General features: G+C 43.9%; 2 protein-coding genes and 1 long non-coding RNA gene across 10 annotated transcripts in view; 1 reads left to right on the top strand and 2 right to left on the bottom strand.

The window, feature by feature from the left end:
- Nucleotides 1–9,612, bottom strand: part of FYCO1 (FYVE and coiled-coil domain autophagy adaptor 1) — a 53,764-nt gene extending 44,152 nt beyond the window's left edge. The window contains exon 1 of one of the 7 annotated variants that reach the window (XM_080387163.1): nt 9,471–9,611. The gene's annotated coding sequence lies outside the window, so the exon portion shown is untranslated. Of the gene's footprint in view, nt 1–8,534; nt 8,674–9,012; nt 9,434–9,470 lie in introns of those variants that run through there. The other 6 variants (XM_080387169.1, XM_080387166.1, XM_080387165.1 and 3 more) reach the window with 6 other exon arrangements.
- On the top strand, nt 1–27,942 carry LOC308063829. Of its 2 annotated transcripts, none has more exons than XR_013928093.1 (3): nt 1–8,575; nt 9,944–10,077; nt 24,596–27,942. It is a non-coding gene; the product is annotated as an uncharacterized lncRNA (long non-coding RNA). The 2 variants fall into 2 exon arrangements; XR_013928094.1 differs by lacking the exon at nt 1–8,575 and adding an exon at nt 8,661–8,837.
- On the bottom strand, nt 17,933–22,254 carry XCR1 (X-C motif chemokine receptor 1). Its single transcript, XM_080387303.1, has one exon. The coding sequence runs from the start codon at nt 21,691–21,693 to the stop codon at nt 20,677–20,679; it is 1,017 nt and encodes a 338-aa protein (XP_080243429.1). The 5' UTR covers nt 21,694–22,254; the 3' UTR covers nt 17,933–20,676.
- Nucleotides 27,943–27,978: the final 36 nt, after the last annotated feature.

Genomic DNA, 27,978 nt, shown 5'->3' on the forward strand with positions numbered 1-27,978 from the left:
AGTCAAAAATAAAAGGAAAGTCTTTAACATCTCAAATGGGCAGAAGAGAGGTGCTTTGGCATTTTAGATCCTGTTTAGTAATGAATTCCCATAAGGACAACTCTTCTCCAGCAACCTCCTTTATATTTCCTTCTACATTTCACTTTCTATTTCAGTTATTTCTTCAGTTACATCTCTCAAAGCTACTGAGCAAACCACAGAGAGCAATTTTCTCTTCCTGGAGTTACAACACAGTTAGTCTTACAGTGCAGCTCAGGCTGGCATTTCATGCAATTCTCCTTTGACCCTGACAGAGGTTCTGATGACACAGGACTTTCCCTCCCAAAACCCTTTGCCAGATTTTCCCTACAGGATGCAGCGTAAAAAGATACAACTTTTCCATTTCAGGGGGATTTTCAAAACACAGGCTAGCCACAGGCCAAGGAGTCAAAAAACGATGAGTGTTTGATTCTCTGGCATCGGAGCATATTTTTAACTCATAAGAGCTACTAAAAGATTTAGTACTGGAGACTGCTTTTAGCATGAGAAACACCTCTTATGCCCTCCTCAGAATCCACTGTTCCCAATACATGTAAGAGGACACCACTTTATTTTAAGCTCTGTTACACCATCCCTGGCTGGATAAATATACCTTGCACCACCTCCCTCGCTTAGAATAATGACAAGTGAGTTATACCTAACACTTGTAGAAAATCTTTCCTTCATTAAAATGAATTAATTAAAATTAATGTAAAGGGGACCCAAACTTTCAAACACTAACCTGGGAACGATCATTCAAAAAAAGCCACATAGAAACTGCATAGGGAACTTACTAAGCGTCCTGTTCAAAGGTTGTTCAGAATTCACCCTAAGATGGTACAGCCAGATTTTCAAGCAAGCACAACACCCAAAGTACTGACTCTTCAGAAAATTTGCTGTTACATTTCTGTGCTTTTGTTATCATCCAAACTGAACTATATTGAAATTAAGTTGTAATTAAAATCTTACAATCTTTTGAAATACAGATGTGATTAGGTCAAATTATTATATCTCCTTTCTCTTTTCTTTCTTTCAGTCTAAACAATTCTTAAATTCGCACAGCTAAAGTAGGTGTCTGAATGAATCAAACAGACCATCCTTCTACCCTATGTATCAAGGAACTGTTTGGAAATAGTCCTGATATGATTCCATACCCTTTTCTTTTTGAAACAAAGCAAACCCTAACAAAGCCATAGAGATAGAACCATGGTAAGTCTAAAGAAAACGCTGAAACTAGGCTTACTAGTGCGTTTCTCTTGAGTTTTGTTACCTGCTAGTTTTTATTTCCACATTTTGATGGCAGTCATTATGTTATGACATAAACATCACGTGGACCATGTGCTGTCTGGGGAAGAGCCCTGGCCTGCAAAATCCCTACCATAACTGTGTTGCTTCAGGGAGAGAAGGCCAGCACAGCATAGACCAGCTGACCTTTTGTGGTGCCAAACATGATTTTTTACCCTGAATCAACAATATTACATACCCAAGATTCCTACCTTGATTCTACTGAGTGATCATATGACGTACCACACTTCCTGGCAACTTGCTGGGTTTGGATACCAACGAAAAATAGCAATAACAAACCCAGTGAGTCAATGTTTCCTTTACCAAGAATGCATAGTAATATCAGCCTTATCTGTTCAGTTTGGACAGAAAGGAGCTTAAGTGAGCAGACTGTTCAGTGTGAGCAATGGAATGCCAAACCTTGTAGCCGAACCAAATGCTCCTCCTCACACAAAGGAGGAAAAGAGCAAGGACCAAAAAGGCAATCCTGCCCATCCTTCCCAAAGGCCAGAACAAGTTCCAATTCAAGGCTCCAGAGGCACAAAGACTATGCAGGAGGCATGCTGGGCTAACAGTCAATAGGCCAACTGCAGTCACACGCAGAGAGCCTGGAAAAGAAGGCAGCTGGGAGCTGAGCCCTTATTTTGCAACAGCCTGCAGGGGAGCAGGACATTAGGCATCCTACAGCAGACAGGTGCAGCATGGGACCTTGTCAAGTGCTAATTCCCAGCAGACTGCCCAAAGAGATATTTACTGTGGGAGGTCTAAGGTGATTTAGAGTTGTCCCAGCCCCACTAGAACTGCGTAAGTTAGTGTGTTTGCCCAGAAGTCACATATAAATAACTACTGTGTGCACAAAGTTCAGCGGCCCACTGCAAGGGAAGGCAGTGTGTTCCCCATGAGTTGATCCTGTTGTGCCAAAGCAGCCCAAGACATGCATCTTTATTCCTGTCAGGATCTCCTAGACAGAATGCAGGAACCCTGAACTGAGACCACAACTCAGGTGGAGGCACGTAGCTGCACAGCCCACTCCTCTGCCTGCTCCCAGTCACCCCCCTCACCAGTACAGGGAGCAAGGTCTCACAGCTTCACCCTTCCTTGCACCAGCTCCTGCCCATGAGCTACACATTTACTCCCTTCTCTTCCCAGAGGTGAAGGGGATCTTTCTACCTGGTCTATTGCACTTTGGAGAACGTGCTGAAATTTCTTCTACCAGCCTCCTGCTCTGCAAAACTGTGGTCCTTCCAGAGGTGTTCTTAGAAGACCCGGTCCATACCACAGAAAGGTGCAGAGCTCTCACTTCCTCTAGCAAAGAAAGCTGAAAATGTACCTTAACTGGTTTCCCAAGGTTTCAAAATAGGAAGAGCTTCTGTAAACATCTTATCTAGTCCTTCCTGATCACAGAGTATTTTGCCCAGAATTCTTTAGAGCACAACCCTGTTCCTCCAGCATTTCCTATTCTATTGTGTACACCTGTAAATATTTCCTGTGTGAAAACAGCACGATACATGGGTCAGGCACAAACGACCTGCTGTGGGTCAAAAGCTTTTTAGATGATGCATCATTACCTCTTATATAATAGCATTTGACTACGGCCAATGGCATTAACTTGCACAAAACTGCAGAGCAACAATGACATCAGTGCAGTTGCACTAAGGACCTGGCACAGAGTACAGCAGAGAGGACAAGACAGGGCATGTCATCAGTCCCTCCTCGCACGCTTGGGTCATGCCTGCTGATGTCTGAAGCTGGCTGCTTGCTCCCTTTCCTGCTGGCCTAAGTACTAGTGTGGGGGTGACAATCTTCTTTACAGAGGAGGATATCCTGGAGATTAAAGACAGAAGCAGAAAGGAAACACAGGAAAGAAAAGATTTACCTGAAGGGGAGTGAGACACCTACAAAACAGTAAACAAAATTTAATGACTGTAATTAAATTGGTTAGTGGAGTAGCTACAATGACCTACTTTTAACCTCATTTCAAAAAATTTCTCTTTGTGTTACTGTAAGCATGTCTGGATCTCCAGCAACTACTTTTTTTTTCATTCATTGGTCAATTTTGGCCAACCTTGACAGAAGGTAAAGGTCTTCAAAATATTACGCTCCTCCATGTGTAATCAGAACAGGAAGCTGGGAGGAAGACGATGAGCAGAATTCCTCTTCATAGAAAGGCTGCAATGAGCAACCTCCATTACAGGCTGATACCAGAGAACCCACTCCCCACCCAAGTGCATTTTCAGTGTATAATAACAGCAGAGCTCACACTGCAGACTTGGTGTAATTCAGTGAAAAAGTAGATCAGATCTGCAAGACAATTTCACTGGAAACCAAGTTCCACTACTTTCTACTGCTTACAGAAATATTTCGCATTAACATAACTATTCTGGTCTAGCCATTCCAAACAAGGGCACTTCATCACATGGGCCTCACTGGTATCACAAGACCTGTAATTATTTGGTGCCCACAATTCTATACCTGTGCTAACACTCTGCAAAACAGAACAGGCAAGTGAGGATACCGACTTGTTAGTCCTTTGTGTAATGTAAACATCATTTATCTCACAAAAGCAGATACTGACAGATAACTGCAAGGCAAACTTTAGGAAAGTGGAAAAGGCAACCTACCTGGCCACAAGATAACACTGACAAAAGAATATTGAATGCAAACCTCACGGTAAAGATGAGGGAAGAAACGGGAAAAGGAAGCCTCTACCTCTCAGGACTGTAACACCACTGATTTAGTTAAATAATTTCATTCCAGTACTTTTCTGGAAAAAGTACTTTGTACTTTGTCATTGCAGGAAACAAGCTCCAGTGGAATTTACTGCAGCTGTGCTGCTAGCTTTTCTCATTTTGTACCGTGGTACATAAAACTGCACATCCATAAAGCTAAAGAACTGTTCTCTGGAAATAAGGGTCTGAACTGCAGAAAAAGACGGTGACTCTTCTGTCATGCACACACACATGCTTTTACTAGGCAACTCAACCCCTTGTGCTTCAACACTGCATTGTGCTTCAACACTGCATATAAAGATACGTGACTGACAAAAATGCACACTGGGCTACATTAAAAAGAACAATTAAAACCAAAAGGCAGGCACAGCATGAACGTCAGATAAGGTTTTCATTTGGAGTTTTAAAGCTTGGTTCCATTCTGAGAAGTGAAATTTTGTTGCTAATTTTCCTCCTTTGTTTTCTACACCAACAAACCTTCACATTTCCATTACAAAAGTATGTTTTTGGAGGAATATTTGTTGTATCTGTTAGTACCTCAAACAGGAGATCATGCAGTAAACCTATGCTGGGTTTCCCACATGCTCACACACACAAACCTTGTTTTGAAGTGTTTGAGCATACAAACATTCAGTAATTAAACATATCTTGCAGAAGATATGTGTCCAGAAAAGCAAATTTAGGGTGTCATAGCATAGCAGAAGACAGTAACTAAATGAAGGGCATAAAAACATTCACATATTTTACAAATGCCTAGCAGAAAAGTATCATGTTTATAGTTCGGGGCTCCTTACAGTTGAAGCCCTTTCGTGGGGAGGTCCTTGCACTTTAGGGATATTTACATATTACAGTATAAGTACGCAGACTAATGACACTCACAGAATCCTGCTTGCACCCCTAACCTGACAGGAGAGGCTGACACAAAAGAACCAGGAAAGTTTTGTGTAATCTTTGTGTAAACTCCCTATTCTATGGACAACTGGCCTGCATTCCCCCTCACCCCCATTCCTTGTATTTGCAAAGCGTTCTTAGAAAAAGATCAAAACTAAGCAACAGATATGAGTATACAAGTGGCACGATACAAAATCTGTGAGATAGAGTTAATTTATAACCCTGAGTGGGGAAAGCTGGCAACTCTAACAACTTTTTTTAATGCTGCACCTACTGAATTGGACCTCCTCTAAGACCTGACTTAAAGCCCCTTAAAACATTACACTGAACTTTGACAAAAAGGACAGATGTGTTAGACCAGGGATACAGTTGCCTGACTTGGAGAATACAGTGCTTTGTCTCTGATATTCCTCATATCAATAACTGTTGCACAACACGAACTCAAGCGACTGCTCTCTGCAAAGAATGACACAGGGATGAACTTGTACGTATCTCTCAGAGACAACCCTGTCTCATCCCTGCCTCATGATGACAGAAGCTGCCTGTTTGAGGAAGCAGTCAGTTCAAAAGGAGAATAGTGCCTCTCTGATAACAGGAATTGCACAGAATTGTACCAGTATCACTTTTAACAAACTCATCTGCCCTTTTTCCTTAGGACATGCTTGACCTCACCCCATGTCAGGAATGCTACACTGTGTTTACTAATACCTATGAGCAAACCTAACCATAATTCCTCAGCTGCTCCCACCCTATTTCACTCCTCCTGGGAAAAGGTACCCCCTGCTGCCTCAGTGACTGTATGGTGAGTTGAAAAGATAGGTTTCATTCAAAAGTGAAAAGTTTTTTTCCCCTTCACACTCTCATTCTTCCGAGCCATTCTCCCCATGTCCATACGTACCCTCCCTGCCACAAAACCTGCTCTTCCTTCTCCATAACTCACTCAACTATTTAAATTTCTTACACATTCTTGAAGCCAGGTACCTGATGCTCAGATGCTACTCTGAGGAGCATCATATCGATACGTACAGAAATATAAAAAACAGAGGACTTCTAGCTGCAAAGGAGTGTTGGTGATTCATGACTCTCAACTCGCTCATTTAACAGGCTTAGTCTTCAAAAAATCTCATGTTGTTCGGTTTCCCAAGTTGGTCTCTGAGCCTTCTTAACTTCCTCAGTAAGCTTGGCCTGACTAAAGCATCTCAGCCACCTCTGAGACTTTGAGACTGTTAAAAGCAACAATCATTATATCCTAACTCTGAAAGGGAGCTTTCCTTAGCAGGATTTTTTTTTTTACCTCTGTATCTACTGTTCCACACTGTCCCTCCAAGCCAAGGTTTCAGAAGTACTTGAAAAGGCTGCCTCCAATTAATGGTTTTGGGAAGTTTAGTAGGTGGGTGTTGAGACTTGCCCATCTGCAGCGCTCCATCTGTCCTCCATCCAGCCAATAGCAGCAGTAGCTCCCAAGGGCAATTCCCAGCCTCTATGTAGTTCCCACTGAACTAGCAACAAACGACACTGAAATTACAGGTCTTGGTCACGCACACGTAGATCAAATGGGAGGTAAGGCAAGCAAGCTAAGCAAAAACCACACTGAGACAACCCAAACTGACAGGCCACCTAGTGAATCATGCTACCCCAGAGCCAATGGCAAAAATTCTTATTTCCTTTCCTCTGTAGCAGGAAGTGCAGAGTATTTCCTGTCCGTCTTGGGTTTCTGTCTCATGGGTTTTCCAGTGAAGGTCACCATTTTGAGGGGATGGGGAAATTTCAGAGTTACAAATCTCATTTAGAAGCCTTTGGAAGAGAGGCCTGTATGAGACTGGACCACCGAGCCAGCTGGGAACAGACAGGCTCACAGACAATGCAGGCATGGCATGAGCCCAGTTATTCAGGGATACCCTGATCCGACCTGTTCACTTTCAAAACCTACGTTGGCTTGTAGCAGTAGCAAGACCTTTCCTGTGCCCATCCTTCTTCCCAGCAGTAAATGAAATGTCATGGTGGACAGATGCAAAGCTTAACTGTTCACAATTATCTTCGCTCAGATCACTATACCATCAGCAACCACAGAACACTGTGATGGACAAAAACCAAAGGGAGGGGTGTACTAGTCAAGGCTCTGTGCAAGCAAGTTTCCCAGCACTATTTCAAGCACCAAGTTTGAGACATTCTACTTAAAAGGTTCTGCTCCTTCCACCAGCATTACAAATTGTAACGCCGCCTTCTGAATACACTTGGGCAAAGTATTTAACATTACTACTACTGTAGAATTTCTGGACACAAACAGCCATCACTCCCTGAACAAATTGAAATTACTGCATGAAAACATGAACTAGACTAGATACATGCTGCTAAAAAGTTTCCTTGCATCGGCAAAAGGGAACAGAAATAAAACGACAGTAATACAAGCAAATAAAAATAATAATGTGCAACAATAAAACCACTTAGGGATCTTTGTACTTCCCTTCAGTTTAATAATCTCAACAACATCTAAAGAATACTAGAAGGGTTCAGTGTTTATTTGACAAATAGGCAACTGTTAATTTTAAAATTTGATCCACTAAGAAAAACAAATAGCAATCTGAGTTTAAAACAATTTTCAGCACTACTTTTCCTTGAGTCCACCAGATAATTTCTGCAATTTTACACATAATTTTCTTCACTTTTGAATAGTTTTCTCTCCCTAGTTATTCCTTTAGATCTTGATCTCCCACTGACCAAGTTTTAGAGGACCCTGGCCTCCAGGATGTTAGTACAAATTCCTGTTCCTTTTATGTAACCCTCTAGCAGTGGAGAGAGAGACTGCACATACAATATACCCTTTGTGTTATCAGATGGTGTACACAAGAGGCTCCTTTATTCATGAAAATCAGAGTCCATAACTAACTAACTGGCTCTTCAGGAGAAGTGAAACCATGTTCACAACAAACACCATCAAATATATATACACTACAACAAGAAAAGAAAAACTGACTATCACTTGTTTTCTACCACAGTATCTTAGATAGAACTTTTTAACTGCACTGCAGTCTCCTAAATGTGAATGTTTGGAAACACTGGAACATCTGGAACATTTTTTAAATTCAAGCACTCCCACGAGGCTCATTGGAGGACTTCAGGAAATTGCCTTGTACTTAACAATATCTGGAAAACATAAACCACACTACTGCAAGGCAGTTTCTCTCCTCTGCTGCATGTCCTGCAACATGACATCAGAACCGAAAACAAGTGCTGACAAGACAGAGTCCATGTTTTACCCTGAGTTTAATCCCAGCTTGCCTCCATCGGCAGTGCAGTCAGAGATGGATAAAATCAAACACTGACTTTAACTCTTCAGCATTAAAGAGGCAAAGAAAGGCCTGGTACTCTCCCTGCTTGTTTATACTGGAAAATAAACTCTGTTTCAAGTGAGAGGCTGAACCAGGAGCTTGACACCTACAGCTGACCAACCCCATACGCCAAGCAAACATTTGCACAGGCAAAAATCAGCAGAAGCTGGGTGCAGTGACCCGGGCAGAAAACACCAGGGCCCTGAGCTGCTGAACAGGCAGCAGCCACCAATTCATCAGGTTCCAAAACAACATGACACAGCCCCTCCACAGCCGGACTCACCACCGCAGGACCTCTGCCCAAAGGAAATCCAGAGCCTAAAGGTGACCGACGACCATTTCAACTAAAGCCTTGCCTTTTTTTTTTTTTTTTTCTTCTTTTTTTCCCCCGTGCTCGCACTGGATTACCGGGATCAACGTAAACTGGAGGAGGGCCGGCTGCGAACCCGGCATCTGTTCTGGAGACAGACCCAGCTGCCCCGGGTGCCAGCAACACTCCCCCTGTCCATCGCCGCAGATTTGCCGACATAAGGGCAAGCGGGATTAGGGACGCGGCAAATATTTGCCCGTCAGCACTTTGTAGAGGGTGAGGGCACGGGCACGGGCACGGGCGGGTATTCGGTTTCTAGCAGGGCCCCGGGTGACTGCTGCTCCTGCAGCTGCCGCCACCGCAGGGGAGGTCCCGGAGGGTCCGTTCAGGGGTGGGGGCCAGCGGGGCCAAGAGAAGGCAGCGCTTATGTCGGCCTAACGTCACCGCTCACCGGCTGGAAACGATGACACCCCTAAGGTGGCTGGGCCAGGATGGCGGACTATGTCCGCCTCGGCGCTGGTCAGGAGGGAGGGGGAGACCCTCAGGAGGGAGGGCTCCTTCGAGGCCGGCACGGAGGCGGACATCGGCCGCCACCCAGGGCCTGCGTGTGCGGCGCCGGTCACCCCGCCGCGGGCGGAGGCGGCCCCGCCAGGCCGGCGCTCAGCCCGCCACAGGGCCGAGCCGGACTCCCCCCACAGCCGCCCCGGCGCTGAGGGGGCCGCGGCGCAGCTCTCCCCCTCTCCGTGCCCGCCGGGGCTCCTCCCCTCGCAGCCCAGCTCCGAGCGGCAACAAGTGGAAGCCGCTGAAGTTACTTCCCCCGCTACCTCCCACAGCCGCCGCCGCTCCCCCGCCGGCCCCGCCGCCCTCCGCGTTCCCTCAGCGGGGTGTGAGGGAGGTGTAGCACGTTACCTGCGCGGCCGCCGCCATGTCGCGGAGAGACGTCCAGGGGTGAGGCTCCGGCACCGCTGGCCGCTCCCTGCCGACTACAACTCCCGTGAGGCCGCTGGAGGTGCCTCCCCCCCCGGCGGTGGCCTGGTGCCGCGCTATGGGCGCCTGGTCGGGCCAGGCCGCGGCCGTCCCCTCAGCAGGGCGCGGGGTGGGGTGGGGTGGCGGGGGATGGCACCCTGGCGAAAATAGAGGGGGTGAAAACGGCTCTGGGGGAAAAATCGCTGCTTCCCCCTGCAGCTGCAGGGTTGGGGCAGTTTTCTCTCAGGGGTGAGTGTTTCTGGTACTCTCAGGCAAGGTCACCCGTCAAGAGGTGTAACTTTTTGATATAGTACCGACTTGTTGCTTTTAGGACAATTAAGCATGGCGGTTTTTTCTTTTTCCTTTTTTTTTTGTGGGTTTTTTTTTTTTTTTTTTGGTTGTTGTTTGTGCATTAGTTCATCAAGCTCTCTGCACAGACAGCTGAAGTGAATGTGAAAGTCAGGAGTGATAAATCCAGTACACAGCAGATTTCCCCTTTCTGTCCTTGCCAGTTGACGAAAGGAAAATCTTCCCACAGTGAAAGACGTAGGTAAGGATTAATAAAGGCCACGTACAGTAAGAGACTGGGAGAAAGCGGGTGTGAAACTGGAACAAGAAGTCGCTTCTTAAGGCAGGGTGTGGGCGGGTACGTGGGGCACAGGGTTCCCAGCACTCCCACACCATCTCCCAGCACCAGGCTCCTTCTACAAGCAAGCTGTTTCCACTTTTCCTTTTCAAAATTTAACCCTTCTATAATGCATATGATTCTCTGCAAGGGCATTTCTTTCACAGCATCTGAAAAAGGATATGCTGGTTTTCCACTTGGAAGTGCTTGGAAGCTAAGGTCATTTGCTTTTTTCTGCATTGCTTTGGTAAATAAATGATTTTAAATAACACTTGTGACCAAACAGTTTGTCATCAATTCTTTCCACAATGCTTGTGACTGTGTTAGCGTCATAAACTTCAGCTTAGGCCGCCATAGGTTCAAATCATCATATTTTCAAGACTTGAGGAAATACATGGAGTATGTAGTCACGCCATCATCCTCATTTTTTTGTCCTCAATTTAAAGATGACTAAGTGACCTTGAGTTTTGGTGATTAGTCTTCATCTAATGCATGGGTTTGAACAGCTCAAAAGCATTTTATTGTCCTCAGAAATGCAGGTTATAGGGCTAAACATGTTGTGGGCACATAGCTTGTGAAACGCAATAGGATGTCTTACACAGTTTGGAAGCAACCTTCAGGGTGACTTCTCTTGGCACACTGCTGCATCATGGAGTACAGGCCCAGGAGCACCTGCTGAAAACAAATGTTTGCTTTCCATTGATCTGTCGACAACTGGGTATTTTCCAAAAGTAACCTCAGAGTCAGCAGTTGCAAATAATGAGAAATCAAATCCCAGATAATGTCACTGCAATGGATTATTTTTCACATATTTTTAGAAAGTCTTTGTGCAATTTTACTTTTCACGTAACCAAGTAAAATGGATTGTTCCTCCTTTTAATTAAGTAGTGACAAGCTACTTTCAGAAATATATAATTATTGACGTTAATTACTGAATTATTGCCTGTTTACGCAGACATTAATTTCTTCAGGGAAAAACATGCTGTTTCCAACTAGGTCCGTAGCTGACTCACACTTCCTTAGAATTTTCTATATTTTCTCATTTCTTAACAACAAAAAAAGTTCAAGATTCTTGCTTTTTGGAAGCTGCCTTGAAGAAACTGCTTATCTGCTCCATTTGTATTGCTTTTCTTTATTTTTATCCTGATAAAATTTATTAACTTACTCATAAACTATGATAAGCTGGATGGAGATTACAGTCAATTTTACTAGCCAAGGAAAGGCAATGTCAGTCATCCCAGCAAAAGGAAAGCCTTTGTTGGGAAAAATCTTTTCACTAGTTGATGGAATGTTACCTTTGCAATGGGAAATATATTCTGTAGAGGTAGCCAACTCAATCAATTTCTATTTAATATGTACTAAGGATCATTAAAGGATCATGCTGTATTCTTTAGGTTCTGTTCCATATCGCTAAAATGTAGGCCAAGATAAATATTTAAGGGCTAAAATCCACTCATGACATCAGAAGTTAAATCTAGTGCTAGCTGCAGTCCTTTTAGAGTGATTCTGAAAATACAATTTGAATGTGGGTTGGTTTGGGTTTTGGTTGAGATTTTTTTGCATATTCGTGGCAGTAGGAGCCATTTCTATACTTTGCAAATAAGTTTGCAAATAAATACAGAATCCTTTAGTTTTAATTGTGATGGATAAGTGTACTCTCTTTTTATGTGGGAAGAGTTTCCACCATTCAGGCAAGCCAATTTACATTCACACTGTCTAGCTTGTCTTTGTGACAGATGCACTCCACCTGTTTGAACTAACTGAATTTTGGTCCATGCAGATGCTCAGCAAGTAGGCCTAACCAAAGTTCATCTTATTGTGTGAGGCTGTCAGTGAGAACCTAGCACTGAACCACAAAAAAAGGGTTTGGCTGGAGACTGGGCTGATAGGTGGCCAACACTGCATTAACAGCGGAAAATCTGACTATAAATTGACCACTTTACACTATAAATACCTGCAGCCATCAGGGTCCATTGAGTTCTCCCTCCATAGCAGCTGGCTGCCCAGCAGCGATGTCGCCTTGAGTAGGGACGCCTCTCAAGGTTACCCCTTGAGGCTGAGGAATCTCTTACCTGACACCAGGTATTGATAGGTTAGTAAGTGGCATTTTTTGCAACCATGTAACATTTAAGGTATCTATAGTAAGCTTATGCAATTGTCTTTGTATCCCATACTAACTTTAAGTGTACTAAATAGTATTGACCACCAATCCATCTGTACTTATTTATTATTTTCCATACTAAATGTACTAATTAGAACTCAAAAAACTAACTACTGGCTCAAGTCTGTCTGAGTCTCTGACTCTCACCCTGTAACCGTTATGAAGTAAAATTACACACTGTTATTAATCAACTCATGCTGACAACACTTTGGTGCCTCATTGACTACAGCAGGACTTTGCTAAACCCTCTTAAATAACTGGGATCTATCAAAAAAAAAAACCACAACCAAAAAACAACCAAACCCAGAAAAAATGTCTCCTGTGGCTATCAGATTCTATGAATATTTGGTCTTTGAGTATGTGTCCATAGGAAGCATTCTTTCTGTCTGCCTCACATCGTTACATGTGCTATGTATTTTCTTCTATTTTTTTAAAAGGTCAATTGATGTTATATAATAACTGGGGAGGGGTTTGCTTCCACTAGGCACTTGAGGTATTTTATGAGAGCAGCAAACTCCCAGTTTCCCTGGTCACCCTCAGTGGATTAACATACCATTGTAGCTAGACTGAACAACAGGCTGCTGTTCATCATCAGAGACCTTCTGTGACTGCAGGGAGAAAGCTTTGGAAGCACTTTTTGCATTTGTTTGCATTCGGTTTTGAATAGGTAGACAAATAATTGTCAATAGGTATAAAGCTGGAAGCTGGCAACGTAAAAAGAACCAGCAAAGCTCTGGAAAACCTGTAGAAGCAAAGTGGGCATTTTAGACAAGGTGGCTGAAGGGCTTGGAAGAATATTCGTCTAATGTCAGGTCAGCTTCTGAGACTGACTTCCACTGAGCACATTGGGGTTAGGAGATATCACTGCTCAGAACTGGCTGCATTTCACTCCTGTGTGCACAAAGTAGGTACCAAGATTTTGAGCTCGTTCAGTGCTGGTTCAGCTGAACCAGCAATGATGTAGGAGAGCCAGGACACAGACTCTGGACTGTGCAGTTTAAATGAACCAGTCTTTCATGTATATATAGACATGTGGCACGTGGGTAAAGAGCATACTAAGGCTTAGGTGATTAAGAGCTGGTTAAGATGTCTGGAAGGGTATCACCATCAGGAAACAGAACTTGACCTCAGAAAGCAGCATTGTTTGGAGGAATGAAACAAACTCGGAAATATTTTGGATTTGGTATCTTGGCAGTTCCTGAATATGGAGAGAGTACTCCATTCCTTGCACTTTTCTTTGTCATTCTTGGTTCTTTGCTTCACTCCAGCCAGGATCTTCTGTTTTACACTGCTTTTCTGATTTAAAACTGGAAATATTTATACATTGAACATCTATAGAGCCTAAAACTTCTATCTGAAAATGCCCATGATCTGTCATAAGGGGCTGGCTCCCTAACAAACCTTTCCCTTGCATATGGTACCTATTGAACCTTTGCAATAAAACATGCTGGTTCTCTGTGTGGCAGGGATTTCTGGTTTACATCTCCATGAATGAATCTTCCCAGGAAATGTATTCCTTGACGTTTCTACACCTACATACAATAGCAAAATGAGAACTTTTTAAGTAACGCCAATTTTTTAGCAGGCATGATCTCAACTAGTAATCACTTCCGTTACGTGTTCATTGCACAGGTCAGTGAAGGCTTTGGACATCAAAACCTAACTTTTCATTTTTGATTTTTGTGTTCAGTTCTCTTAGAGGACTGTGTTATTCAGGCTGAATTCTGCACTAAAAACAAACTTTTGGCACCATTTACTTGGTTTAATGTTGCTCCAGCAACAGCTCATAAAAATCAGAGTAGTATAGATTTGAAGGGATCTCTGGAAGTCTCTACTCCAAACCCCTGCTCAAAGCAGGTCAAATCAGATGAGGTTGCTCAAGGTCCAATAGAGTCTCGAGCCATCTCTCTGAGTCCCTGTTCCAGTATTTGACTACCCTTGTGAAAAAATAAGTGCTTATTGCCTAATCAAAATATTTCGTGTTCCAGCTTGTGTCCATTGCTGTGCACCTCCAGGAAGAGTCTGTTTCCATCTTCTCTGTATCCTCCAGCCAGGTAGTTGCAGACACAGTCTGCTTTCCCCTCAGCCTTCTCTTCTCAAGACCACATGAACCCAGCTCACTCAGCCTCTCACCATCCATCATGTTCTCCAGCCCCTGCCTAGCTGGAAGGCCTCTGCTGGATTCCCTCCACCACATCTATGACTTGCACATACTGGGGAGCTCAAAACTAGACACCTGCTCCAGATGCAGCTTCACGAGTAGCCAAATAGTGGGGAAGGATCACTTCTCTGGACCTGCAGGCTACACTCTTGATAAAACAGCCCAGGCTGTGGTTGGCCACCTTTACTGTTAGTGTGCTTGCTGGCTTATGTTCAAAGACCCCTAAATCCTTTTCTGCAGAGCTCCTTCCCAGGCAGCTGACCTCCCTAGCCTGTATAGTTATTCCATCCCAGACACAAGGCTTTGCAAAGTAAAAACTGAATAATAATTGTGTTTACAAACCACAAGTTCTTTCCTGCAAGGCCAGCCTTACTGGGTTCTGTAATCTTTGACTGCTCCAACATTCTTACATGAAGAAAGTGAGAAGCAGAGAAAGACTGCTAGTGGCAGCCCTTCCCCATGGGTGATTGCTGTGAGATGGTTTCAGTGTTCTTTGTGTTTTAAATGTGGATAGGGTTCTTTATGTGAAAAAACAGACTTGAGGCTCACTTTCAACATTCAGTATGCTCAGGAGCTAGTCAGTTCATCTCGAGAGCAGCTTTATGCCAGTAAGTGAAGCACTTGTGTTTGTCCCTCCTTTATGATCATATACAACTGGTCTTCATAGGTTGTCTTTACTGGTACTTCTTAATGTCCGTTCTCATTTTCACTGACGGCTAACTCTCACATTATTTTCCTTTCTAATTTTTGTGCTTCCTTTAATATTGCTTCCTGAAGAACACATAGGCATCTAATCAATAAAGCAAATATCAACCAGACCTCTCCATTTAACACATGGCATTCCTATTTAAACACTGGATGAGCAAGAGCATTTTAAAATGCTGAGTAACTATAAGGAGAAGATAAAATAGAATTTGATTTATGATTTTAATAACACTGGTGGTATTTTCAAAGTATTGAGTTATAGATGGAGGTATCCTGACTCCTAATAAAAATACTTCTGGCAATAAGCAGCGCACGCGGTGCTTTCCCCAGTGCATTGCACCTATTTATGAGTCTGATTCTTCCTCTGATTGTGAACAGAAGCAAAATTATCGTTGATTTTAGTAGGAACAGGGTTCTTTCTTAAATGTGTGGATTTTAAGTTTGCGTATTTTATTTAAGACAGTTTACATTAGTGGTGGAAAGGATTAATTTGGTTACCTGCCTTACCCCTTACCAGTGAAGATTTCTCCTATTGGCAGATTATTGACTGCTATAGGCTCCCATGTACGCACAGAAGGTAGGAGCTCTGACAGGCTATGGCAGTGATGCTCAGTTTTGTGTTGACCTGCTGAAAAGACAGATAGGGAGAAGGGCTCAATCCAGCTAAGATGCTTGTGGGAGAAGATATTGTTCATCCCACTGGGTGGTACTTAATATGGACTTAATCAGAGCAGCAAGAGCATGTCCATTTAATTGTAACTTGCTAACAGGATTAAAGGTGCCATCCTGCATAAAGGTACCCCTGGCACTGTACAACAGTTGTAGTACTGCGACCGCTCAATCTGACATTGCTCCCCTCCTCCAAATACAGTGTGGTTTCCAAAAGCAATGAATTTCTCCTTTTTCACTTCATGAACTTCTTTCTTTCAGTTCTGCATTTGCTCAGACCACATAATAGTTGATTGATTGATTGAAATTAAAGATACAAGATCCCCTGAGCATTGTTTTACCTAGAGCAGTATGTATTTTCCAAGCATCTGGAGCTCCCAGCAGGAAAGAGATGCACAGGCTGCCCACTCCCAGACCTGCCCTGGCCATACCTTGTGGTTTTAGCAATATAGATACTTATTAACATATGTGTATAAACAAAGATGGCTACACCAATGTATTTCGTCTTGACAATAGATAAAATTCCAAGTGCCTTAGAGATCTCTGTGCCCAGTAGCAGAGTTTGGAGAGGGGGGTACTACCCATGGCAGAGGAGAAGTACTTTGGGACTACTTAAATAGACTGGACATAAAGCTGTCTGTGGGACTGCTCAGGGTACATGTGATGGTGCTGAGGACATTGCCCAATATCATTGCAAGGTGCTATCTATTGCCTCTGAAGGCCATGGTGATCAGGGGAGGTCCCTGATAATTTGAAAATGGCAAAGGTCATGCCCGTTTTCGAAAAAGGCAAAGACAATCCAGGGAACTATAGGCTGGTCAGTCTCACCCCTGTGCCCTGGAAGATGGTGGAGCAAACCCTCCTGGAAGCCATTACCAGACAGATGCAAGACAAAAATGTTTGGGAACAGCCAACACAGATTTACTGAGAAGACTGTCTTCTACAATGAGACGACTGGTTCTGGAGATGAAGAGAAAGCTGTGCATGCCATTTACCTTGACCTTTTTACAAAGTCCCCCACAGCATCCTTGTAGCCAGATTGGGGAGATACAGGCTGGATGGGTGGACTACAAAGTGAATGAAAAACTGACTGAGCCATCAGGCTCAAAGGGTAGTGGTCAACGGTTTCAAGTCTTGATGAGTGGCTGGTTATGAGTGGCGCGCTTTGGGGGGTCAATACTGAGGCTGATGATACTGTTTAACATCTTCATTATTATCAACCTGGATGTCGGGACAGGGTGCAGCTTCAGCAAGTTTATGGATGAAAACCAGATAAGAGGGAGCAGCTGATATACACTGAGTTGTAGGGCTGCCGTACAAGGAGATGTCAGCAAGCTTAAAGCATGAGCTGACAGGACCCCTGGAAATTCAGCAAGGACAGACACAAAGTCCTGCAACTGGGATTGCCTAACCCCCTGCAAGAGCATGGGCTGGGGGCTACCTGGCTGGAAGTCAGCTTTGCTGGAAAAGATCTAGGAGTCTGAGTGGACAACAAGTTCCGCACAACTCACTCATGTGCCCTTGCAGCAGTGAAGACTAGCTGCATATGGGCTTGCATTGCCATCAGGTTGAGGGAAACCTTTATCCCCTCTACCTGATGTTCATGTGGTCACATCTGCAGTACCATATCCAGTTTCAGGGGGGCCAGTACAAGAGAGAGACTGATTGACTGAAGTGAGCCCAGTGGGGGACCACCAAGATGGTAAAGGAGTTGGAGTACATGACATAGGAGGAGACTAGATTGGCTGGGGTTTGTTTAGCCCCAGGGAAAAACAAGGCTTAGGGGAGATATAATGGTTCTTTTCCATTATATAATGTGAGGACATAGAGAAGGCAAGGAAAAGGTAGCATCATCAGGTTGCAGCAAGAGAGATTTGTTCATGTAGAAGGAAAAAAATCCACGATGAGAGTTGTTAAGCATTGGAACAGGGACTCAGAGGAGTTATGCAGTCAGTCCCTATTCTTGCAGATTTTCAGAGTTTGACCAGACAAGGCCCTGAGCAACTTTATCTAACTGGAAAGACAGAACTGCTGTGAGCAGGGTGGAGGAGATGACCTTCAAAAATCTCTTCTAAACTAATCGATGAAAATTCACAATTACTTCTTTAATTGAATATACTTTAACTTTAATAGGTGCTTATCAAAGGTGGAGAACAATAGTCACAGTGTAGTATTCCACTGAATTTCTGAATGTTTATTAGTACCACTTCAGTATATCAGAAGGGGAAGCGTCCACATTCTGAGTTACCTTGGTTATAGTAGGCAGCAGTACAATTGGGTAATAGTAAGCATTCCCTTTACATGCCCAGATATACTGTAACAAAATATGCTCAAGCTACAAACAGGTTTAAATAACTTGTTAAAAACTGGGCAGAGAAGAATCATTTCATTGTCTCATGCTTCTGTTATACTTCTTTACCTTTTTTAGATATCTAAATCTGAAATGTATTGACAGTAAAGATTTCAGGATAGTGTAGCTCTAGGACAATGACGTGAATGACAGTTTGTTGAAATGATGCAGGTGCACGAGACCTTGACTCACCATCACAGCATTTTCTTCTTGTAGAGCTTTGCTGTTGCCTGTGAAGTAGTTCTGGCTTACCAGAACAGAAGAATTTAGACTAATTTGTCCTTCAGTAGGTTGTCTGTTCGTAATTGACAGTATTGAGTCCCCAGTCCAAAGTCTCTTGAAGAACATAGAAGCAACCATGTTAATTTCAAATGTCTCTTATCAGGAGACAAGAGCCAAAGGCTGGTCTCTACCACAACCAGACAAATGACAACTTCTGCCTTTCCATGGTTTGTCTGAACACAGGTGAGTTCCTTGTGGGATTAATGAGTAATCTTTTTCATTTTTTAAGTTTTAGGCAATAACTGTAGTAATGGGAGACCAGCACTGACTTGTTCAGAAAGGTGCATCTGATGATATGATTACCTTATTCTGGCAGCTAAACTGAAGCACAAACTAGAAACTATGTGCAAGCTCTAGGAAGACTATTTGGATATGTGTCGTACATTTTGCCCCATTCTTATGCTTTTCCTGCTTCTGGATACGATCAGAAATAGGATATTGTACTATGGACATGTCTGAGTTTCTGCTTTATATAAACTTTACAGCAGCTGAGAAGAATCTGTTGTCTGCTCCAGATGATCATTGGAGATCAAATGAAATAGCACGAAAACAACACAGAGACATTGTAAGATGGCTGCCCAAAAAGCCAAAATGTTGCTTAGAACCTTGCCAAGCCATTGATTGGTGCCACTGCAAAGCTACCTTGGCTTTCTATACAAATGCTATGAAGTAATGTATTCTGGTTTCTTGAAGCTTTGTTATTCATCTATACTGGAGTACACACTACATGTTACGCTGCCTGAAGAAAAAAACAAACAAACAAACACAAAAACACCGAGCTATCAAGAAGGGTATCAGTTTCTGTGAGAAAAAAAGCCACAGGGTTTGATTGGTATAATCAGAATGTTAATGGTTTTGTTGCAAAAATGCATGCTGTTGAATTCAGTTCCCTCAGCTTGCTTTTAGTTGGAAATCATGTTTTAGTAGTCGTGTAAAAACACCTATGCACTTAACAGAACTAGTCCTCTTAGCAACATTTCCAAAGCTAGCTTCATGCAAATGTTTCCATTTTACTTCCCATCTGCCCATGGAGATGAGATGCATGCATGAAATGGAAGATTTCCATGTGGCCAGGCAGCTGGTTAGATCAGACACTCACACACATCAAAGATATGAGTGTATCTGGTATTTAGAGAGATGTGAAGAACATCAAAACCAAATGCATGGCTAGCTTTGATGATCAGGTTTTAAGCACAATATGTGAAAAGTTGTGAAGCAGCAAGCATTGAAGTATATAGGCTAAACCCTGCTGCTCTGGCTTCCTAAAACCAATTTTAAAAGGCCAAACACGAATTTTAGTTTTATCCTGATATTAAAAAACCACTTTGTTCTTGTGCCGTAACTTTTTTAGAAACTTTAATTCTTCTCAGCACCGTGGCAAAGGGAGAAAAGGAGGGAGAGAGCATTTACAGGCAAATATGCTCCTGTGCTGCTCAGTAGATGGGCTGCTGATCCACTGCAACCACCTGAAGGGATATTTAGAGACCGGAAGGTGCTTGTGGCAGGAGCAGTAACAGGAGGAAAAATAATGTCCTAGTGAAGTATCTGCTTAACAGCTTGCATTCCTTCTAGGGCTCTCCCAAATTTTCATTTCAGACCCAAAAGACTACATTTACACTAAGCTAGTTTTACATATATCATTATCTACCAACAGATAAAAGAACATATGCACCGAGAACTTCAGAGACTCAGGTATTGTAGCTATTGTCAGGCCAGTTAATCCTGAGAGCCCCAAAAAGAGAAAACCAATGAGTTCAGCACTGATAAACACTGTAAAGCATTAAAAGCTACAGAAATACATATGTGTCTATTGCTATATACAATCCAAGCATTTTAAGTCAGGCCAGAAAGCAACATGTAATAACATTGATGTTAAAACCTGGTGGTTTAGCTTCCAAAGGAAAAAGAAATACTCTTATTGCTTTTAAGAAGAAACTATAAATGAGAGAAAATCCATCTCACTGTGCAAAAAATCGTGAAGATGAGACTTACAGGCCAATGACATAATTTCTCAGTATTCTCAGCTTCCATCCCACTGCAAATACATTTTTTTAATTACTTTCCATACATAGCATGTTTGCAAAGAGTAAATTTGTGTATCTTTCTCAGGGAAGTGCCTCTAAGAACTAGAGGCTATCCATGGCATTTAAAATCTGAAAGTTCATCCAGGATTAGTGCTGATAGTTAAGTCTCACTTCAGTAGCTGGACGCATCTTCACAGTGGATTCTGCCTTGAAAGGAGATCCTGGGGCTGGAGACTTGACCATTGCCCCAGGGTAAATACTGACTGCATAAACGTAGCAAATGACTCTTGAACTTGACTCCAACAAATACATAGAACAGAGGGTTGAGGCAGCAGTGAGAGAAAGCAATTTTACGGCTGATGTGAAAGGCAAAGTTCGAGTCTTTTGCATACTGACAGGTAGGTGCTGGAAAAGTAAGCAGAAAGCTGAGGATGTTGTAAGGTGCCCAGCTCAGGAAAAAAGCCACCACAATAACAAGGATGAGTTTCACAGTTCTGTGCTTTCTGCGAGATCTTGCTCTGAGCAGGATTATCAATATTTTGAAGTAACAGAATACGATAACCCCAAAGGAAAACAGGAAGAGTACATTTCTCTGATAAATGTCCATCTTCTTCCATTTCCAGTCAGCATAATCACAGATCTTGATCCCGTCCAAGTTTTCTTGCACCGTGGTGTGAATTATCTCAGGAACCACGATTAATATGCTACCAGTCCAACCAACCAAGCTCACCAGAAAACCACAGCGCTGCATCTGGGGTCTCAAAGTTGAAAGTGGGTTCACTACGGACCGGTACCGCAGGATAGTCATAAGAGTCAAAAAGAAAACACCACTGTAGTAGCCAATGGAGAAGATAGCATTCACTGCTTTGCAAAGGAACTCACCAAAAATCCATCCAAAGGACTGGTCCACTGCCCAGAAAGGCAGCATGCAGGAGAAGACTAGATCAGAGACGCAGAGATTTATGATGAAGACATTTGTTAAAGATGTAAGGTTTTCGTATTTGAATAGGATCCATAACACTAGAGTGTTTCCTAGCAGGCTGAGCAAAAATATCAGAGTGTACAGGACAGTAGTGAGATGGGTGTAAAATACAAAATAGTCACCCATTTCACAGACATTGCTTTCATTAAAAGAGTATTCATATGAGTAATTATTGTCTGAATCAGGTGAATAATGTTCTCCATCCATTTGTCTCTGCAAACCTCGTGCGGTTCTCCAGCAGCTACTTCAAAGAACTGCAACAATCAAACCAAAATTTTTGTAGAAATCAACCCAGTAACTAAACTCCTGCTGTGGAGACTTCTGTTTTAAGAGACAAAAAGAAGTACTGAAACTACTTTATTTGTCCTGGTTTTGGGAGAGAAAGGAGTCATTTCTTCTTACACTAAAGCATAAACAGGTAGATACTAAAGCTTTACTCTCAAAGCAACGTCAAGATCTTACATACTTAAGAAGACGGAAACTAAGATGTTTCTAAACCAATATGGTTGGTGACAACTGCTAATTATTAAGCTTATACTACGTGAAGGTTGAAGGTGCATTCTTTTTTAATGTAAGTATCTCAGGTGCCAAGACTTTCAAAACTGCTTTCAAAACTATTTTAGAAGTTTTCTGGAATGGTATCAAATTCCTAAACACTTTACCATATAAATGATTCTTTTTCACTGAGGTTCAGCTCTGCATAAACTTAAAAAGCTGAGCAGTACCAGTATCAACAAGTGTAAGCAATAAGAATGGAAAAAAATGTGTTTCTTACAGATTTTTGTCTTGAGGTTGGTTGGTATCTAAAAAATCTCCAAGCTGTGGTGGAAGCATCCTCACGTTGGGCGCTCGGTGCCTCTCTGTGGCCTGCTGATGCTTGGGGGTTTGACATCACACACCCCTTTTCCAGGGGGTGCTGCTCTCTGCCTGCCTGCCTTCCTGCAGGTAGGAATTTAATCCCAGCTGGATGGTTCATTAAAATTGGCCAACAGTATCAAAAGTTACTAGGGCTTGGAAGCTGACATTAAATTAAGTGAAAATACATGGTCACTGTAGCCTCATTTCTTTATGAAATTAAGCTAGAAAACAGGTATAGAAAAACCAGTAATGGCTCCAACCAGTGTTTCAAAGTGGAAATTAACATTGTCTTGGATGAAGGTTTACCTGCAGCACCATGTTTGGATCCTGATTTGCCTGAAGCCAGTGAGAGACCTGCCACTGATTTCTTTGGAAATACAGTTGCAAGAAAGAAACTCCATGACTGAGGCCAAAACTGTGCTGGTGACATTTTTCTTTTTCTTTTTTTTTTTTTTTTTTAATTAATGAGGGCAGAACCTGCCTGCTCCAGCCAGGAAGACACACTGCCTTTGGAGAACAGGAGGGTTATGTCTACACCCAGAAAGCAGAAAGTGTGCCCAGGAGTGCTGCTGGCTGCCAGCATTTAATACCATCCACGGGATTAGGTAGTCCAGGTCAACCAAAGCATGGCACAGGCAGCACAGGCCGGGGACCATCTACCCATTGGGATGTGGTTTTGGAGGTGAGGGATGAGTGGGATTCGGTATTGTGACAGCAAGTGGCCCTGGCTCGTTTATCACCAGTCACAGTCCTAACTGGGAATTGTGTTTGACTGTACCATGCTGCCATCTTCAGTCATGCAGGCCACGTCGCTGCCGAGGCAGTCATCCTCTCTGGTTTTACTTAACGGTACAGATGACACTTAAGCAGTACATGGGTTAGATTGAGGTCTTGACCACCGTCGTGTCCTGTTTCAGCTCAGGCTGGAGGTATGACCCCTCCCTAGTAGCTGTCCTAAGGGAGCAGAGGAGCCTCTTTGCAAAGAGTGAAGGTTCTCCATGGATGAGGTGACAGTGCTGACTGCTGTCTTCACCACTTATGCTCTCCTCCCATGCTGGCCACCCAGTGCCAGCAAGCCCCGAGGCAGGACTGCCCACCCACCAGGAGCTCCACAGCCGGCAGGGCTGCTGTTGGGCTGCTCCTCACCTCTGCCACAACTGCTGCTGCCGGCCCCTGACACAGGGACCTTTTCACAAAGACCTCAGCCCCCATCCCTGCCTCTGCCTGGGAACTATTCTGACCGACACACATCCTGTCCCTCATCACCCCATGTTAGTCTGTCCTTCATACCCCTGCAGAAGAGCAACCAGTGGTTAGAGACCTGGGTATCCACTGCAGAGCGCTGCTCACCCTCCTGCTCGCTGTCAGGAGCTGAGCAACACTTGTGAGGCAGAAAGCGCCATTTTGCAAACATATTTTGAGATTATGTCAGATGATGGTTAAGTGCCAAATTAAAAAAGGATGTGAGCCCACCTATTTTCTTCACAGGTCAGGTGATAAGAGGTGATAAATTGTTTTACAGTCCAAACAGTCTCTGTTTTTCTGTGTCCATCATCCTTACAAGCACTGATGCTGAGTATGCAGGCAAGTCACATCGGGCAGGTGCATAGCTGAGATAGGAAACCCTGCCAGGAACTTGTGCTGTTTCCACCTCCACATATTTGTGTGCATGCATCTTACCCATCTGACTCGGAAGGCTCTGTCTTGTACTGTGGCAGGAGCCAGCAGAATTGTTGCCTGGGGCCAGGTGTCTTCCCTCTGATTTTGTGCTCAGCGGATCCAGAGAAAGTAGAAGAATGCTTCTGTGGAGCAGCATGTTCTTGGTTGCTTCTTAGTCCTGCAAGTTACCTTTTGGCTAATGCTCCCGTTCGCAAAACAAGTTCATTTTTCTGTCTTGGATTTCCCCCTTGGTGTTCCTGCCAAAGCCATAAATCTAGACAGTGGGCATTTAAGCAGCCAGAAAAAGACACTGTTAGCAGGCAGATGAACTTGAGGGCCACTGACATGCCTGTGCAAAGCTACACAGCAAGGTGTAGTCGCTGCTGCCAAAAGCTCCCACCTTGGCATGCAGGGACCCTGGGGCAGGCTGAGGTGCACTGCAGCATCCACCACCACATTCAGCTCCTCAGTTTTCAAGCACCCATTGACTCCCAGGTGCCTTGTCCTCGTCAGGCCACATTGTCTCCCCAGTTCTCTCTTGGAGACATGGTAATGCCTCTGCTCACCTCAGCTGTTGCTATTCTTCCCTCAGCCATTGCACCTTTCCCGGGATGGTGTCCTCAGCATTCCTCCTGTCTCCTGCCCACTGAAGAATCTGAAATTGTGCAATCTGGCTCCTCCTCTCCTGTTTGCTGCAGGGTGCAGCTGTTGCACCACTGTTCACACTGACCGCAGGCTGCCTGGCGCATGGTACCTCTGCACTGTGCTTCCAGTGCAGATGAGACCTCGATGAAGGATCTCGCTGCTGACCTGCCCTCGGAGGTGGCTTATCATTCTCAGGGTAAACAGAGGTTTGCACTGCGTGCTCAGTTATAACCAATCCATGCAATGCAGCATGCTATGCCATGTCACCTGGTGCTGGCTCCATGTAATTGCAGATGGAGGTTCCAGCCTACAAAGCATCAGACCTCCTGGATCAGGACTAAGTATGTGCTTTGATACTATGTTTGTACCGGCTGGGAAGCCCTCCATCAGGTCAGTGATGGTAAGGAGTGCCTTGTGGGAAGCTAAGGCACTTGGATCTTCTCCTTTTGCTTCCAATTCAGTAAAAAACTCCTGGAATCAAAACCTGTATTTTTGATGTATTGTATTTTATCTCCCCTCTTTCTACTCTATAAATAAGAAGTGCTGTGCATGGATTTTCAGTTAAGACATGTCCAAAGGAGATGAAAAATGGATGTGATTGAATGAACAGGCTAAGAACATGTTAGTGTCACACATGAAATATGAATCATGCAACTGTCTTCAGTATATATATAATGGTACAAGTGAGAGCAGAAGTTGGCTGAAGAATGGAAATTACCTGAATTTCTGTTGTCAGGACAAATGGGAACAGAGGAAAACCAGAACCTACAGTCTAAAGTCATCCTTGCCCTTGTGAAGAGCACTTAGCAACGTTCAACATCCATTTGACTTTTGGCCAGAAATAACTGCTTTTCCAGAACCTGTCATTTTCTAGCAGTGCTGTTCTTTGCCTTGGAGCATCATGGAAAAAGGATTATTTTTCTTTGAACATTCAGCTAGACGTCATCTGTCAGTTGGAGATACATATTGTTCACCAGTTTATTTCTTTTTTAAACTGAGCATTTGAAAGAGTGGCTGGGAGGAGCTGTCTGTTGCCTTTAAGGTCAGCGGAGGGAGAGAGAGGCACTGGCAGGAGCTGTGTCACCCTTCACTGGGTGTTACACGAGCCTCCTCCCCAGGCAGAGGCAGCTGGGACAACTCCCTGTAAGAAGATTCCTGGCATTTACACAGGCAAACTGAGGTTAAGCGCATCTTAATTGGAAAGGACCAGGAAATATAGTAGAGAGAAGGCCCCTACCATGAGGCATGTGCTGATGGCAGCTACCGTGAAAACATTTTTAACTCACTTCATTCAAATTCCTGCAGAGCCTCTGGCCTTCACAGCTTGTTCTCCAGGATTCTCAGTGAAGGAAAAGAAAAAAAGCTAGCTGGCTTTGCAGCCTGGTTTGCACTTTAGCTACCCAAGCAGCAAAGGTTGAGTCAGATAATAAACTTCTGTTGCCCTAAACTGCAATTTATCTGGTAGCTGCTTCCTTAACTGATCTCTTGTTCCAATTTGGGATAGGCAGAAAAATCCTGAATATGACTGTTGTGGGCAGGAAGGGGTTTTAGTTTTTCAAACAGGTTTATGGAGCAGCCTTTTTTATTTAAAGGAAGTTAAACCACATTAAATAATGTTTCTCCTACCCTAACTATGACTGGTATCAGTCTCAGACCACACCCTTGGAGTCACATGTAGGAGATGGACAGCAAAGTTCTGGAAGTAATGGTCAGGATGTAGACTTGGCCCAAAGCACAAACGTGCTCTGGACAGTGTGGTCTGTGCTGGTGGGTGAAACAACTTTTTGTCAGCCTTAGAGGAGTTTTGCACATGGTAACAAACTCTTTCAGGACAAAGGTAAACCAAAAAGTCAGTAGGACTTCCCTTGCCCAATTCAGTTTTGCAGATCCCCAAGAAGCCCAGCTCCTCAAGAAAACTCTTATCCTATTTTTAAAGCAAAACCTGCACTTGAGTTGGGGTCATTTTCTGAGACCAGTGCTTCACCTGTGCCCCATGAGTTTCACAAGGCAGATTTGCACATGCAGTTAGCCCAGCTCCTTGATGGTCTCCTGTTCCCCCCGAGCTCCGCCCCTCAGTCCTGCATTGCTAAAGCAGCAGCCCTCCTCCTCATCCGAAGTCACCATGGGGGTAAAATTAGCAGCCAAGTCTGTTTTTACACTGAGGAAGAGGTTATGGTGTCCTCTTCTCTCCAGCTTCTCCTTTCCCAAGAGCTGCACACACACCCTCTGGGCCCCTTATCACAGTTTCGCTGTAGCTTCCTCTGCTCTAGAGAGGGGGTTTTTTGGAAAAAAAAAAATATCTGCCATTTATGCTTTGCTTTTGAACCAGCTGCTGCCTTCACTTCCATCCCAAACCATACCTCTGCGTCATAGGAATATGGTCTGCGGGACCATGGTGCATGATGATGAAACCATGACTCGATGCCTGTTTCATTGGTAGGTTTTATTGGCACTAAGACTGGTTGGAAAGGATGCGATGCCGGCAGCTGGGCAGCAGCTGTCCAACAGAGTGCTCAGGCAGGAGCAACCTTGGCCAAAGGGATTTGCGTGGAAGTGGAGATGGTTGGTATCCAGCTTGTGGTTGCCCACAACAGGCTTTGAGCCAGTGTGGTTGCAGCTGTGGGTAATCCCCATGCTCCTCAAGGGCAAGGGGAAGGAGCAATCCAGCCCCTTAATTTGGCTGGGTGGTGCAAAGGAGGACATTGCGCCCTGCTTGCAGCTGGGCAGAGTTTGGCCATGGCTTTCCTGGTAGCACATGCAAGGACAGGATGAGCAAGTGAGCGCCCCAGGGATGAGAAGAAATAGTCCTTCTGGTAATAACTGGCTGGGAGGAAACAGCAAACTGGAGCTTTCTGGGGTTTTCTGAGTGGGGAAATTGTCAGTTTGTTTCCATGATGTAGACAAGTGAGACTTCAAGCGTATTTTTTCGCAAACAAAGAGACTGCATTGATCTCCGTGTCTGACAAGTAATTCTGATTTGTCTTAATAGCAATACTCCTACCAGGCACCAGACACTAGCACATTTCTCGCAGGCCAGACAGCAGTGACATGACACATCACTTTCCCCATCTGCTGCATAGAGAATATAAATGCTCCATTATTCAGCCGTGAAAAGAGCGTCACTTTGGTTCTTAGTAGCTGGGTTTGTTGGCAGTTGAAACCAAGAAAATCCACTTCTTATTTGTATTACTAAAGCAGAACACATCTGCAGGTTTCCGCTGCCAACAAAATACTGCCACACACACACACGCCTTGTCTCTGTGTGTAGATGTACACATATCCTCCCAGTGATATACTGCATATGTCATTGTAATTAAAATTACAGTGATA

This window comes from Falco punctatus, assembly GCF_963210335.1.
Source record: "Falco punctatus genome assembly, chromosome: 4".
NCBI classification, from domain to species: domain Eukaryota; kingdom Metazoa; phylum Chordata; class Aves; order Falconiformes; family Falconidae; genus Falco; species Falco punctatus.

Coding starts and splice junctions, on each gene's coding strand:
- XCR1 (XM_080387303.1), bottom strand. CDS start 21,693: ATGGATGGAGAACATTATTCACCTGATTCAGACAATAATTACTCATAT.